The sequence below is a fragment of the Lepus europaeus genome, chromosome X, assembly GCF_033115175.1.
Source record: "Lepus europaeus isolate LE1 chromosome X, mLepTim1.pri, whole genome shotgun sequence".
In the NCBI taxonomy this organism is placed as follows: domain Eukaryota; kingdom Metazoa; phylum Chordata; class Mammalia; order Lagomorpha; family Leporidae; genus Lepus; species Lepus europaeus.
Genome location: NC_084850.1, coordinates 71954703 through 71968046, shown reverse-complemented (window position 1 = coordinate 71968046; position 13344 = coordinate 71954703). Strand labels below are relative to the sequence as shown.

The 13344-nt window shown below is 45.2% G+C and overlaps 1 protein-coding gene and 1 pseudogene across 1 annotated transcript; both read right to left on the bottom strand.

The window, feature by feature from the left end:
- Positions 1-5147: 5147 nt before the first annotated feature.
- Positions 5148-7768, bottom strand: LOC133753408 (bromodomain-containing protein 2-like). The gene is given in 4 exon segments (XM_062184007.1): positions 5148-5438; positions 5441-5631; positions 5633-7274; positions 7352-7768. Coding segments are annotated over 4 exon segments (2394 nt in total). The 5' UTR covers positions 7698-7768; the 3' UTR covers positions 5148-5223.
- Positions 7769-9039: 1271 nt separating this feature from the next.
- Positions 9040-11565, bottom strand: LOC133753412 (UV excision repair protein RAD23 homolog A-like; annotated as a pseudogene).
- Positions 11566-13344: the final 1779 nt, after the last annotated feature.

The following is a 13344-nucleotide window of genomic DNA, read 5'->3' as shown; positions in this document are numbered from 1 at the left end:
CTTGACATGGCCTTCTCATTCCACCACACCCCTGCACTGGCGTGGGAGACCTGGAAGAAGCTCCTGGTTCCTGGCTTCGGATCGGTGCAGTTCCAGCCATTGCAGCCAATTGGGGAGTGAACCAGAGGATGGTAGACCTCTCTTTCTATCTCTCTGCCTCTCCTTCTCTCTGTGTGTAACTCTGACTTCCAAATAAATAAATAAATCTTTAAAAAAATAAAAAAATAAGTGCATACTAAATGCTGTAATTATGTACCTATCAAATTAGAAAACTGTCGCGAGTGCCTGCTGTCACACAGCTCGACAGGGCTTAAGGGCAATATGTTGGAGCATGCAGAAGAAGGAACACATGGACACAAGACTGCCTTTCCAAAGAAAGATTTCATTGCTTACACACCAGGGGTTTTTATCACACTATTTATCAATATTCTCATTAAATTCAATATACTTATCAGTATCAATATACTTATAAATTCATACTTATCAATATACTTATTAATATACTTATCAGCCCAATCTATAGCTTAACTACTACTTAACTTACTACAACTTGAATCGATCAATAATACTATTTTCTTAACGACAATACTAAAGAACCTCTGGAATCAAATCTTAACAATAATACTATTTTCTTACTACTCATCAATTATACTCATTAAACCACAGATCACAATATACAGCATTAAAGTAACCTCAAGGGCTATCCAGTTATAATATATGTACAGCAAGGTACGAATCATTACTCTTTTTTTATTAAAGATTTATTTATTTGAAAGTCAGAGTTACACAGAGAGAAAAGGAGAGGCAGAGAGAGAGAGCGAGCTTCCATCCGCTGGTTCACTCCCCAAATGGCTGCAACAGCCAGAGCTGCGCTGATCCGAAGCCAAGAGCTTCTTCCAGGTCTCCTACACAGGGGCCCAAGGACTTGAGCCATCTTCTACTGCTTTTCCAGGCCATAGCAGAGAGCTGGATGGGAAGTGGAGCAGCCGAGACTCTAACCGGAGCCCATATGGGATGCCGGCGCTTCAGGCCACAGCTCCAGCCCCGAATTATTACTCTTAATCATAGGTTCAAAGCACATTCACATTGCATTACACATGCCTAATGTAATTTATAAAGGCTGTGTTCTCAAGGGTTGTATCGTGGTCACAGAGAAGACTCAGTGCTCAATGTCCAGAACTCAACATCTTGGCAGAGACAGATCTTGGATCAGTCATTTACAAGCAGGAAGTTGTGGGATGGCTGTCACTCTGGGCAGTGAGTTCAGAGTTCCCAGGTGGATGGCAAGGTGAGGAGTTGGAGAGGTCCCCTGCTGAGAGGTCTGATCCGGCTCTGCGGTCAGGTCTGGCAGCAGACTGATAAGGGGTCCAGGCAAGGTGGTGAGGCGGGAGCTCAGCCGTTATTTTGATCCCGTAGTCGCCTTGTGTCGCTTAGCAAGGGGGCTAGCGAGCTTGCTCTTCAGTTCCAGATGTGTGGAGATCCAGAGGTTCACACGCACTGGGCCCTTTGTCCATTGTCGGCTTGTACAGCTACCTGCTCAGGGGCAGAGTAGCAGGCTGCCTCTTCAGTTCCAGATGTGTGGAGACCCAGGGGTTCACACACACTGGGCCATGATCCTCAAGAGCATGGAGAGCAGTGCAAAAGGTTCTCCTTTTATCCTTGCCACGCTGAGGGGGGAGTTTCCAGTAGGGGTCTGGGTGTCAGCAATCAGTTGTGCCCCCTCTCAGAGTTTCCCAGGGTGCCACCAATCCAATTCCTATAGGACAGGGTATCTCAAGCTCATTCTCAGGGTGCGTCCAATCATCGGGCGAGTAGGAAGGTGATTTGCGGTTCTTGTCCAAGCACACATGTTATCAGACTGCCCAGGGATGTCTGTTCAATCTGATGAGGAGCATCCTTCTTGGCAAGCATCAGCTTAGCATAAGTGATGTCATCAGTCTCTGGCTTGACATGAGTGACTCCATTTTTCTTTACTTCCACTTTGTGGATAGTGGTAATTTTTGACTCTAGGATTCTCTGTGGAGTTTCCACAGTTCACCTCCTTCTGCTAGTCAGGTAAGTGGTGATCTGTGCCTCTATTTTTGGATTCCTGTGGGATTCCCCACAAAAACTTATCTTTTTACAAATAAGTATATGGACAAAGAATAACTGATGGAAGATAAATTTTTGTGTGATCAAAGTGATATTGAAGAATAAGAAAAAACCAACTTGTGCATGTAAGTATCTGTTCTTTCTTCTTTGAAGCACTTAATACATTTTTAAAAGATTTTATTTATTTGAAAGGTAGAGTTACAGACAGTGAGAAGGAGAGACAGAGAGAAAGGTCTTCCTTCCATTAATTCACTCCCCAAATGGCCACAATAGCCAGAGCTGTGCCGATCCGAAGCCAGGAGCCAGGAGCTTCTTCCTGGTCTCCCACATGAGTACAGGGCCCAAGCACTTAGGCCATCTTCTACTGCTTTTCCAGGCCATAATAGGGAGCTGGCTCAGAAGTGGAGTAGTCGGGACTAGAACTGGTGCCCATATGGGATGTTGGCACTGCAGGCGGAGGATTAACCTGTGCCACGGCACCGGCCCCTGAGGCCCATAATAAATTAAAGTGTAGAAGTCTTTGAAGAACTATTTTGAAAGATACACAAATGAAACGCCAAAATTTTTGATTTTTCTGGCCTTTTATGAATCAGAATAGAAAACAAAACTGGAAACTGGAAAACATGGAAATTTTTGTTAAATAAAAGTGTTTCTGAATTAAATGTTTAGAATCAAACTGTGTAAAATTTTTAATTTTTAAAATTCTGTAATTCTATAATGTACCTTGGAATACCTTGACCTATTATTTCCCTGATGTAGAAATTATTTTTATAAAGATTTTATATATTTATTTGAAAGGTAGAGTCACAGACAGAAAGAGGGAGAGACAGAGAAAGGTCTTCCATTCACTGGTTCACTCCCTAGATGGCTGCACTGATGGGAGATGAGCTGACACGAAGCCAGGAGCAGGAGCTTCTTCCAGGTCTCCCACACCAGTGCTGGAGTCCACACACATAAGGGTCAACTTCCACTGCTTTCCCAGGCCATAGCAGAGAGCTGGATCAGAAGAGGAGCAGCTAAGACTAGAACCAGTGCCCGTATGGGATGCTGGCACTACAGGCAGAGGCTTAGCCCCCCATGCCACAGTGCTGACCCCAAAATTATATTTAAGTGGTTAGACATACTCTCTGGAAAAATGGAATGAAACAAGTATATGATTTTGAAGCATCAAAATGTGGTAAATTATTCAACAGTTTCTTTTTATAAGAAACAACTCAATGAATTTTGTTTTGTGAAAAAAAAACTTTGCTGAAGAAACTACTGTTAATAGAGGCAAAAATAATATTTTTTAGCTAAACAAATACCTATTTTAGTACAAACAATGTATTGGGATAATACTTCAGTTAAAAGAATTTTCTCTGAGGGGCTGGTGCTCTGGCATAGCAGGTAAAGCCGCCGCTTGCAGTGCCAGCATCCCATTTGGATGCCAGTTCGAGACCTAGCTGTTCCACTTCCAAACCAGCTCTCTGCTATGGCCTGGGAAAGCAGTATAAGATGGCCCAAGTCCTTGGACCTCTGCCCCAGAGTGGGAGACCCAGAAGAAGCTCCTGGCTCCTGGCTTCGGATTGGCTCAGCTCCAGCTGTTGTGGCTATTTGGGGAGTGAACTATAGGATGGAAGACCTCTCTGTCTCTCTCTCTCTGCCTCTGCCTCTCTTTAACTCTGCCTTCCAAATAAATAAATCTTTAAAAAGATTTTCTCTGAGTTTCCCAGGTGTGTCAGAACCTAAATGTCCATCAACTAATGACTGGATAAAGAAAATATGATATGTATACACAATGGCATACTACTCAGCCATAAAAAAGAATGAAATCCTGTCTTTTGCAACAAAAGGGATGCAACTGGAGACCATTACGTTTAGTGAAATAAGCCTGTGGCAAAAACACAAATATCATGTTTTCTCTGATATTTGTTAGTTAATATAGAGTACAAAAAAATGTGTGAAAACAAAACTGACATCTTAAGATTTGATAATTGTTTATACCCCTGTGGAGTGACCTTTCTACTTTTTACTTGCTGAACATTATGGCTAGTGGTGCATTAAGCCTGTAATTATAAAAATTGTTAATGCAAAAATTAAATGAAAAAATAATAAAAGGAAGGAGAGATATTGAGGGATGGAGGGATGGAAGTATGGTTATCTTCTTAGAAGTTTATCTATGGAATACATGAAATCTGTTCTCTCTACATTAATAAAAAATTTTAAAAGCATTTTTCTAATTAAAGTTATGATCATATGAAGAGAGTGATTGATGACATTAAAAATTCAAATTTACCAAGCATAAAATGCAACTTTGAAGAGTATTCTGTAGAAAATTTAAAATCAATAAGACTTTATGTAAAAGTGCATTGTTTTAACTAAAACAATATTGGGTGATATTATAGTACAGGTACAACTAAGAAACTGATTAAGGTGCATGAATATATAACAAGAACAGGTGCTCTACTTATAATTTTAAAATATTCTGATAAGTTATATGTTTAATCAATTAATTTATTATTTTTTAAGGTAACTCAAAACTTGAATAATATTTTCTTTATTTACAAGTTAGAATCAACAGACAAAGAAAGTCCAGGGGACCAAATGGGGAGATGACTGAAACTCCCAGGGCCCCAAATGGTGCGGAAGGAAAAAGGGAAAGCAGTAGAAAAAAAAAAAAGTCAACGTAAAAAAAAGCGCTCCCCCTTCTCCCCTCCCCATGGAGGCTAAGGGGGATCATGGCCGTAACCCCCTCAGCCTTACCTAGCTTAAAATAAATTAGAACAATCAACCTCACAACAGGGTCCTTAGAAGTGAACAGGGTAGCCATGGCCTTAGGTAATCCCTAATAGGGCTGTTGCCCACTCCCACCCTGCGTCCCTGCCCCATCCCAGGAATTCTGAGCTGGGGGGGGGGGGCGCTCTGTGCCCGAGGTCACTCCCAATGGGGCTGGGACTTCAATAGTATGCTGTCCATGCTTCCATGCTTCTCCTTCAGCAACCTCCCTGCATCCCTCCCCGCTGCAGAGCCAGCTCTCCTACACAGGGGGGAGGGAAGGTGAGATGAAGTGTCACACCAAGAAGAAAGGGGCGGGGCAGGGTGGGCTAGGGGTCCGGTCCTGCGGAGCCTTCCTGCCCCATCTGGCCTGGCCCCTTAGCCTGAGTCTGAATCACTGGTGTCTGAAGAAGAGGAAGATGAAGAGGATGAGCTGGAATCCGAGCTGGAGCTGGAAGCACTGAGCCGCGACACTGCCACTTGCTGTGCAGAGGATGCCTCTGTTTTCTCATTCACTTTCTTAGGGGTTTTTTTGGTAGAATTTAGCTGCCCGCTGACATCTTGTAACCGCTTTGCTAGTTCCCGGGGATCGGGGCCAGTTCTTCCTTTGTCTTTCCCACAGGTTTCTTAATGGTGTAGGGCTTCCGGGGTTTCTTTCGCAGGCATGAAAGGACGTAGTGCTCAAGCTCTCTCAGAGTGGAGGGCTTGAGCGTCTCAAAGTCTATCTCTATCTCTTCTGGGTTCGAGTCATGTAAAGAGGGTTCCCTGGCCTGGATCATGCGTACAACCGAGTTTCTCCCCAGGTAACTTGTTGATGTCCAGGCTCAACTGCTGCTTCTCATCGTAACTCATGGGTCTGCTCTCTTCTTCCTCCTCTGAATCGTAACCCGTGGGCAGGGCAGGTGCAGCTGTCTTTGTGCTCTTTTTGGGGAGCTTGGTGCCACTTCCTCCCGAAGGTCCAAAGCCAGGGGGCCCTAGTGCAGCAGCACCGGCACCCCCACCACCACTAGCTTTCTTGGATTTCTTAGGCTGAGGTGGGCGGGGTGCCCGAGTCCCCTTGTCATCTTCGTCAACTGCAGTTCGGCCTCGATGTTTCTCTGCCTTCCGTTTCTTCTTTTTCTCCTTTTTCTCTCTCTTCCGCTTGGGCTTAGATATTGGGCCCTGGGATAGGGCAGCCAGTTGTTCATGTACTGCCCGCAGCTGTTCCAGTTCCGCCCTTTCTTCCTCCGAGTCCGAGCTTTCACTCTCCTCCTCTTCCTCCTCCTCCTCCTCCTCCTCCTCTTCCTCAGAGGAGCTATCACTGCTACTCTCCTCACTGGAGGATTCTGAAGAGGATTTGGCCAGGCCAGGGGGCAAGGCAGTTGAGATTGGTAAAGGCCCTGGTTCCAGTGGTTCATCTGGCATCTTAGCATAATGGAACTCAAATACATCCTGTAGCTTTCGGGCCATGGCCACAACGTCGTGGTCGGGAGGATTGTACTTGTAGCAGTTGGAGAACATAAGCCGCACATCAGCAGCAAACTCCTGTGCATCTCAGTAATCACGATTCTCCATCTTCCGCTTGACAGTGCTGAGGTCCATGGGGTGCTTAATGATGTCATGGTAGTCATGCAGGCCGAGAGCAGAAGCGTCCACGGGTTTATAGAAAGGCCAGGCATAGGCAGCATGCTTCTTAGAGAGTAGCTCCTTCAAAATGCCATTGCAATGTTTTAACTGTTCGGAGAGCGTTCCTTTCTTAGAGCTCTGGTGTTGCAGCTGAGAGTCAGGCAAATCTTTGCGTGGGGGCTTGATGGGGCGGCCACTCTCTCTGCGCACGGGGGGAAGCCTTGCTGCCTTAGGTTCAAGACCCCCAGGAGGGCTAGCTGGAGAACCAGGAGCCAGGATGGCTGTAGGTGTAGGGGTGGTAGTATCTGCTTTCCGCTTAACCTCTTTTTTCTTGGCAAGAGGCTGAGCTGGAGGAGCTGCGGAGACAGCAAGGAGCGGAGGGCCAGCAGAGTGCAGGGACTTGAGGAGGGGAGAAGAGATGACTGACGGATGGGGAATGTTGAGGACGGTGGTAGGTATCTCAGGCGGTGGAGTATACAGGGCTGTGTGGGACACAGAAGAGACGGCAGGCACCTGATGGGCACTGGTAATACTGCCCTCGAGTGCTGCCAGCTTGGCCCCCTTTTTGCGGCTGTTCTTAGGGATGGTCACCACGAGCTCTTGCTCTTCTTGTGGCATTGACGCCACTTTCTGTAGGAAGATCTTTTCCAGTGTTTGTGCCATCAAGACAATGTCATCAGTGGGCTTGTTGTAAATGTAACAGTTGGTGAACATAGTATTGAAATCCTGCATACACTCAGAGGCAGCCCAATAGTAATTGTTTTCAAGTCTCCTCTTAATAGTACCCATGTCCATAGGCTGTTTTATAATTTTGTGATAGTCCTCTGGGGCTGGCTATCCATGGACTGCATGAGGGAAAGGAAGAAGCTAAGAATTTTGGCCACCGTGGTCCTCTCCCAACCTGGGGTGGGAATCGGAAGACCCAATTTGACAGCATCCATAGGCTGCCGGAATGGCCAGGCAAACTGATGTTTCCATAGAGCCTTCATCACCACCTTGTGCAGGTACTGAAGCTGATTGGTGACTCGTCCTGGCTTTTTGGGATTAGACACCTCCGGGGGTGGTGGGTTGGCAGGGGTCAGTTGCAAAGCCGGCACTGAAGCCATCGTAGGGCTTTCAAATCCCTCATACAACAGGGAGGGCTTTCGAATCCTTTTCCCTGGTGCTGCTGCCTCTGGACCCAGCCCCAGTAACCCTGCATTCCCTCCCCCTGGGAGCTTGTTGTGGGGAGTCACGTTTTGCAACATCTTGACCGCGGGGAACCAGCGCTGCCCTCAGCCGCATAAAGTCCGGGTGGCCTCGGTTCCCCTCACCGCCCGGCCCGCATAACCCGGCATAACCCGGGAAGTGGAGGGGAGGCCGCTGCCGTCGGCCCTCCAGGCGATAACCCCTCCGCCGAGCTGGCACACACACAGTCTCCTCTGCTACCTCTCCGAGAGCTCCTGGCAGCTTGGCGCGCTTCGCAGGCGGCAGACAGCAAGAAAATGGCGGCGGCCTCAGCTCAGGCGGGCGAGCAACGGGGGACGCGCTCTTCAAACCCAAAGACGGCCCCGATCCCCGACACCGCCGACAATACAGCCCGCTGCTGGTTTGCAGGGGTCCCCGCTTCCTGTCGGGATCGTCCGGGATGGACGAAGTCCCGTTTCGACCTGGGATGGAGACGGATGAACACGAAAAGTGGTTTAGGGAGCCGCCGCCTCCATCTTTGAAATCCTCTTGAGGGCGGAGTAGAGGGGATGGACAGACTCCGAGGATTGGGCGGGGCCCGAAAAAGGGGAGCTCCGGGGGCTTCTATAGGGTCTGTACTGTCCGCTGGGACCGGTCATAGGCCGAGCCGAAGGCCATTTCCAAGTGGATGGACATGGATTGTAATGGCGGCCCCCAACGACTCGAAAGCTCTGCTTCTGTAGGCAGAATCCTCCAGCTCGTTCTAGAGGCTGCTCCACTCCAGCACAAAATGGCCAATTAATTTATTATTTTAGAAACTATATTCACTTCTTCAAAACCTTATCAGAGACACGGTCCTTTTCTGGGGTAATGGTAGCCTATGCCTCCAGATCTGATGCTAACCCTTCCCTAGGCTGGAGACCAAGGTCAGACTGGGATGGCAGGTGAGGCCTTGTGCCTTTTAGGGGTTCACCTCAGATGCAAAGATTTGGGCCACTCCAACAAAGGATCAAAGTTTGGGGCTCCAGCTTCCCCTCATCTGGAATAAGGCAGGGCAGGGTGTCCTTGGGGGCTCTTGGAGGGATGGGGAAGAGAGCAGTCATCTCTTCTGGCTGCAGGGAGCTGGAACAGAGGCCAAGAGGGGCCCATCTGTCACCTCCTGGTCCTGCCAGGAACGTACCCAGCTGGGCTGTAGAGGAGGATGAGGATACCTATCTGGTCTGGTCTTCTCAGACCAAAATTGGAATGGGGCTACAACTGGGGTGTTTTTCTAAAGTTTTTCTTTTTCTTCTTTTCTTTTAAAGGATTTTACCTTTTTCCTACTTCTTAAATAAATAAACACGAATAAACATTAAATAGTATATATATATTTTCCTCCTTTATTATAAAACTTTTGTGGCATGGCTGCCTGGGCTCCCAAAGTTACTCATCATCTGAACTCTGGTTCAAAAGAAACGCAGCAGCCAAGTTCTCATTTTTTTCGCAAGTGAAATAAGCATGGATCACAAGACTCTCCGGAAAGCCCAGGGCCTTCAGCCTTTCTAAAGCATCTTTATCTTGCTGCGTTATCTGGATGCAGTTTATCTCCGAGACCTCTTCACCTATGGCGCCCCCTTCCACCTCCACTTCCACCTCCACCTCCACTTGCACCTCCACCTCCATCTCCGTGTCGGACACATCTTCCAGCTCCCTGAAGGGCTCGTTCAGCATGTGGATGAAGTAGTCCCGATGTTGAATTATTTGCTGTGAAAGCTCAGGATTGCCTCGGCCCAGCTGCTGGAGGAGGCAAGGCAGCATCTCGGGGTTCCGCTGAATCACCTGCCGCATGTTCTGGAACTGGGGTTGGTAGCGCAGGAAGTCCAGGGGGTTGGCTCTCCCTGCCTCGATGACCTGCTGTTCGGCAGCCCGCTGTTCCCGGCAAGGCGTGTATTCGGCCTGGGAAGTCCCAGGGATTCCCATGAGCAGATACTCCACGGCTCGGTGCGGATTATTGTAGCTGGCACGCAGGGCGGCTTGCACGTGTTCTCTCTCGTACCCCATAGACATGAGCTCCAACAGCATGGTCTCGTACTCGGAGCCAGTCACCATCATGGAGGCTGCGGCTTCCTCAGGCCAGTTGCTACGTGAAGAGGGTCCAGCGACCGGCATGGACTCAGGAGATGCCAGGAGGTCTGACTCCTCCGACGGGCTCTCGTCCTTTCTGGGGGTCGGTGGGGAACGGGACATGCTTGAAGGGCGGGCTGGAAGGAAGGAGGAACAGGACTCCGGAGCAGAAGTGACAGGAGCCTCTGGCCGCGCTGAGAAACGCTGGCCAGACTAAGCCTTGGTCAAAGTGACGACCATAAAGTTCTTATCAACGTAACAGTCCTTGACGGGGACGTCATCACGCGACGTCATCACTCAGGCAGGATCTTGCCACATAAGGTTCTGTTCAGCCACGAGGAAAGTATTATGGCCCCTTTCGGCTTCCATCTCCTGTAGCAGCTTTACCATCTTGCCAGACTCCATTCGAATCTGGAAGGTCGGTCTGCAGGTGCAGCGTTTCCTGCGTGATAGTGGCCGGAATGTTCAGGCAGCATGCCCCTCACTCCACCACCATCTTAGCACCTAGCCACATGCCACCTATATATTTCATAGTGTGTTTAAATGTACAAAAATGTATGACGTTTGAAATAATTCACTATTATTTTTAACATTTTTATTAATATAAAGATAACAGATTTAATGTATTTCATAGATAAATTCTAGGATAACCCTACTTCCCTCCCTTCCTCACTCTCTCAAACCTTCCTTCCTTTCTTTGTTTTTTCTTTAATTTTTGCACTAACATGTTTTTTATATTTCATATGTAGTTTTAAGAGCATAACGATACTTCCCACCATACCCTCCCTCCATCATCCACTCCACCTTCCCTCCTTCTTTTCTTATTTTTCTTTTAATTTTTACAATGACATACTTTCAATTTTCTTTATAATCACAAGCTTAACCTGAAATAATTAACTTTTGAACATAGTTTTTAACTATGCTTTTTTTTTTACTTTTCATTTGTTGAACTCTGTATTTAGTGGATCAATAAGCCTTTGACTATAATTGTAAATTCAAAATATTGTATCACAAAAATTAAGACTAGTTTGTCAACTAATAAAGTTAATTTATCAGCTGATATGTAAAAATTTTAAATTATATCATGTAAATTATTTTGGTTGTCTCTTTCACCATCTAAATCTCTGTAGTGTGGACTGTATGTTATAAATCTGATGGTCACTCGATTCTTTGACCACTTGCATCAGAATGACTGGGAGTGCCTGTTAAAAAATGCAAATTTTGAAAACAGAATGAGACTCTTTAAGGTAGGCAAGAATCTGAAATTTTAATACCTTCTGGGATTATTAAGCATACTAAATTTTCAAAAATGCTTTAATAATGAGATATAACTTCTATGATCAAACAACCTATGAAACAAAAGAAACAGAAGCCCTCTGGGCATAGCACCAGGAAAATGGCCTTGTCCTTTAGCAACTAGCATTAAAAAAAATTCTTATTCATTACAGTATTGATGACGTGTTTTTAAATAAGCAATAACTTCAACATTTTATTCTACTTAGGGAAGTAGCTCATTTTCATTATTAGAAAGTAGAAAATACAAATAAGCAGGAAGAAAATAAATCCCCATACCATCTTCATCTGAAGAAAATTATCTTTAAAATCTTGAATTATTTTATTTTCAAGGCTTTTACTTTGGAATTTCCCTTAAATTACATTACTCATTGAATACTAATTTCAAAGGAGAGTCCCTGCTTTTCTTTGAATGATTATATTGACAATTATATTGACAATAAGTCAATATAATCATTCAAAGAAGAGAGCATTTGCATGAAGATATGATGGCTAACTTTCTGGCTTTACCTTACAGTACTTAAGAGTTTGAACTGTAGGGGCCAGTGCCATAGTGTAGCAGGTAAAGCCACTGCCCTCCGTGCTAGTATCCCATATGGGCGCCAGTTCTAATCCCAGCTTCTCTTCTTCCAATCCAGCTCTCTGCTAATGTCCTGAGAAAGCAGTGGAAGATGCCCCAAGTACTCGGGCCCCTGCACTCACATGGGAGACCTAGAAGAACAGGATGCTTCTGGCTTTGGATTGGCCCAGCTCCTGCTATTGCAGCCATTTGGTGAGTGAACCAATGGATGGAAGATCTCTCTCTCTCTCTCTCTCTCTCTCTCTCATTCTCTCTCTCTCTCTCTCTCTCTCTCTCTCTGCCTCTCCTTCTTTGTAAGTCTGACTTTCAAGTAAATAAATCTTAAAAAAAAAAAAAAAGGTGTGAGCTGTGGAGTTGAAACTGCCTGGGATTGAATTCTAGCTCTAACACTTCCCTGCTGTGTGAGTTTAGGAAGCTACTTAACCCCTCTGTGCTTCAGTTTGCTTAGCTGTGAGAAGAGGTTAATAATTGAAACTACCTCATATTGTTTTTCCAAGTACTAAACAAAACATAGAGAGCACCTTGCCTACTGTAAGCATCCAGTAGCTACTATTGTTTTGAGCTCTATGATTGCCTAAATATCATCCAGCTGATCTCAGTGAGGGACGAGATCCAATCTTCCTTGAAGATTACCTTCTGTATTTCTTTCTCAGATTTACTCTCTGCGCCAGTGGTGAACGATTGACAAATATTGTATTTTTTCCCTCTGAGGACATTTTAAATATTCATTTTCATTTCTTTCTTTAACTGAAATTTACCAATGTTCTTGGAGCATAACTCTTCCTGGCATTTCATGTCACATCCTTTTGTAGGCTGTTACCCTTATCACCCCACATGAACTCAATTTCTGTTAATGAGCTAGTCCTTAGGCACAAGCATATGTATACAAGGTAGTATATAGGAAGGACTTTTTAGAATGCATTGTTCATTAAAGCAATAATCACAGGCTAAAACATGCAGAATATGAATTTAGTCTTATTTGGTGTAAGTCTTCAAAATTCTGTTGTTCTTATACTGAAAAAAAAAACATTTAGTTATTCTAAAGTCCATAGGCAAATTGCCTGTCTTCCATCAGTTTATATGGCCTGAGGTTATTTTTTTAAGTTTTATTTATTTCAAAGCAGAATGACAGAAAGAGAGGGAGGAGGAGGAGAGGGAGGAGGAAGGAAGGAGAAGGCAGGGGAAGGCGGAGGGGAGGGAGATCTCAAATCTTCTGGTTCATTCTTCAAATGCTTGCAACAGCTAGGGCTAGGTCAGGTAGAAGCCAGGAGTCAGGAGCTCTATCCACGTCTCCCATGGGTGTGGCAAGGATCCAAGTATTTGAGTCATCATGTGCTGCTTCCCAGGAGCATTAAGCAGAATAGCTGGAAATTGAACCAGCACTACAACATGGGATAAAGGCATCCCAAGTAGTGGCTTAAACTAATGCCCCAGAACTCTTGCTTTTATTTTTAAAATCATAATCATATGAAAATACAATTAAGTCTGAAACCAGAGTTTTCTTTAAATACGTATGTGTGTGAAGTCCCAAACCCTCTTGTCCTATTAAAATTAGTTTTAAATGTTATGTCAGTACTTGTTCTGATTATCTACTTCTTATATAGATTTCTAAATTCTTTTCGAATATACCATTAGTTTCTGATGTTAGTTTTGTCAAATTAAAAAATATTCAGATATAGGAGAGGAGAGATGTTATCCAAAAGGATTATTGTCATAAAGGAAATGTGCCTGCTGCAATAGGGAGAATGTTC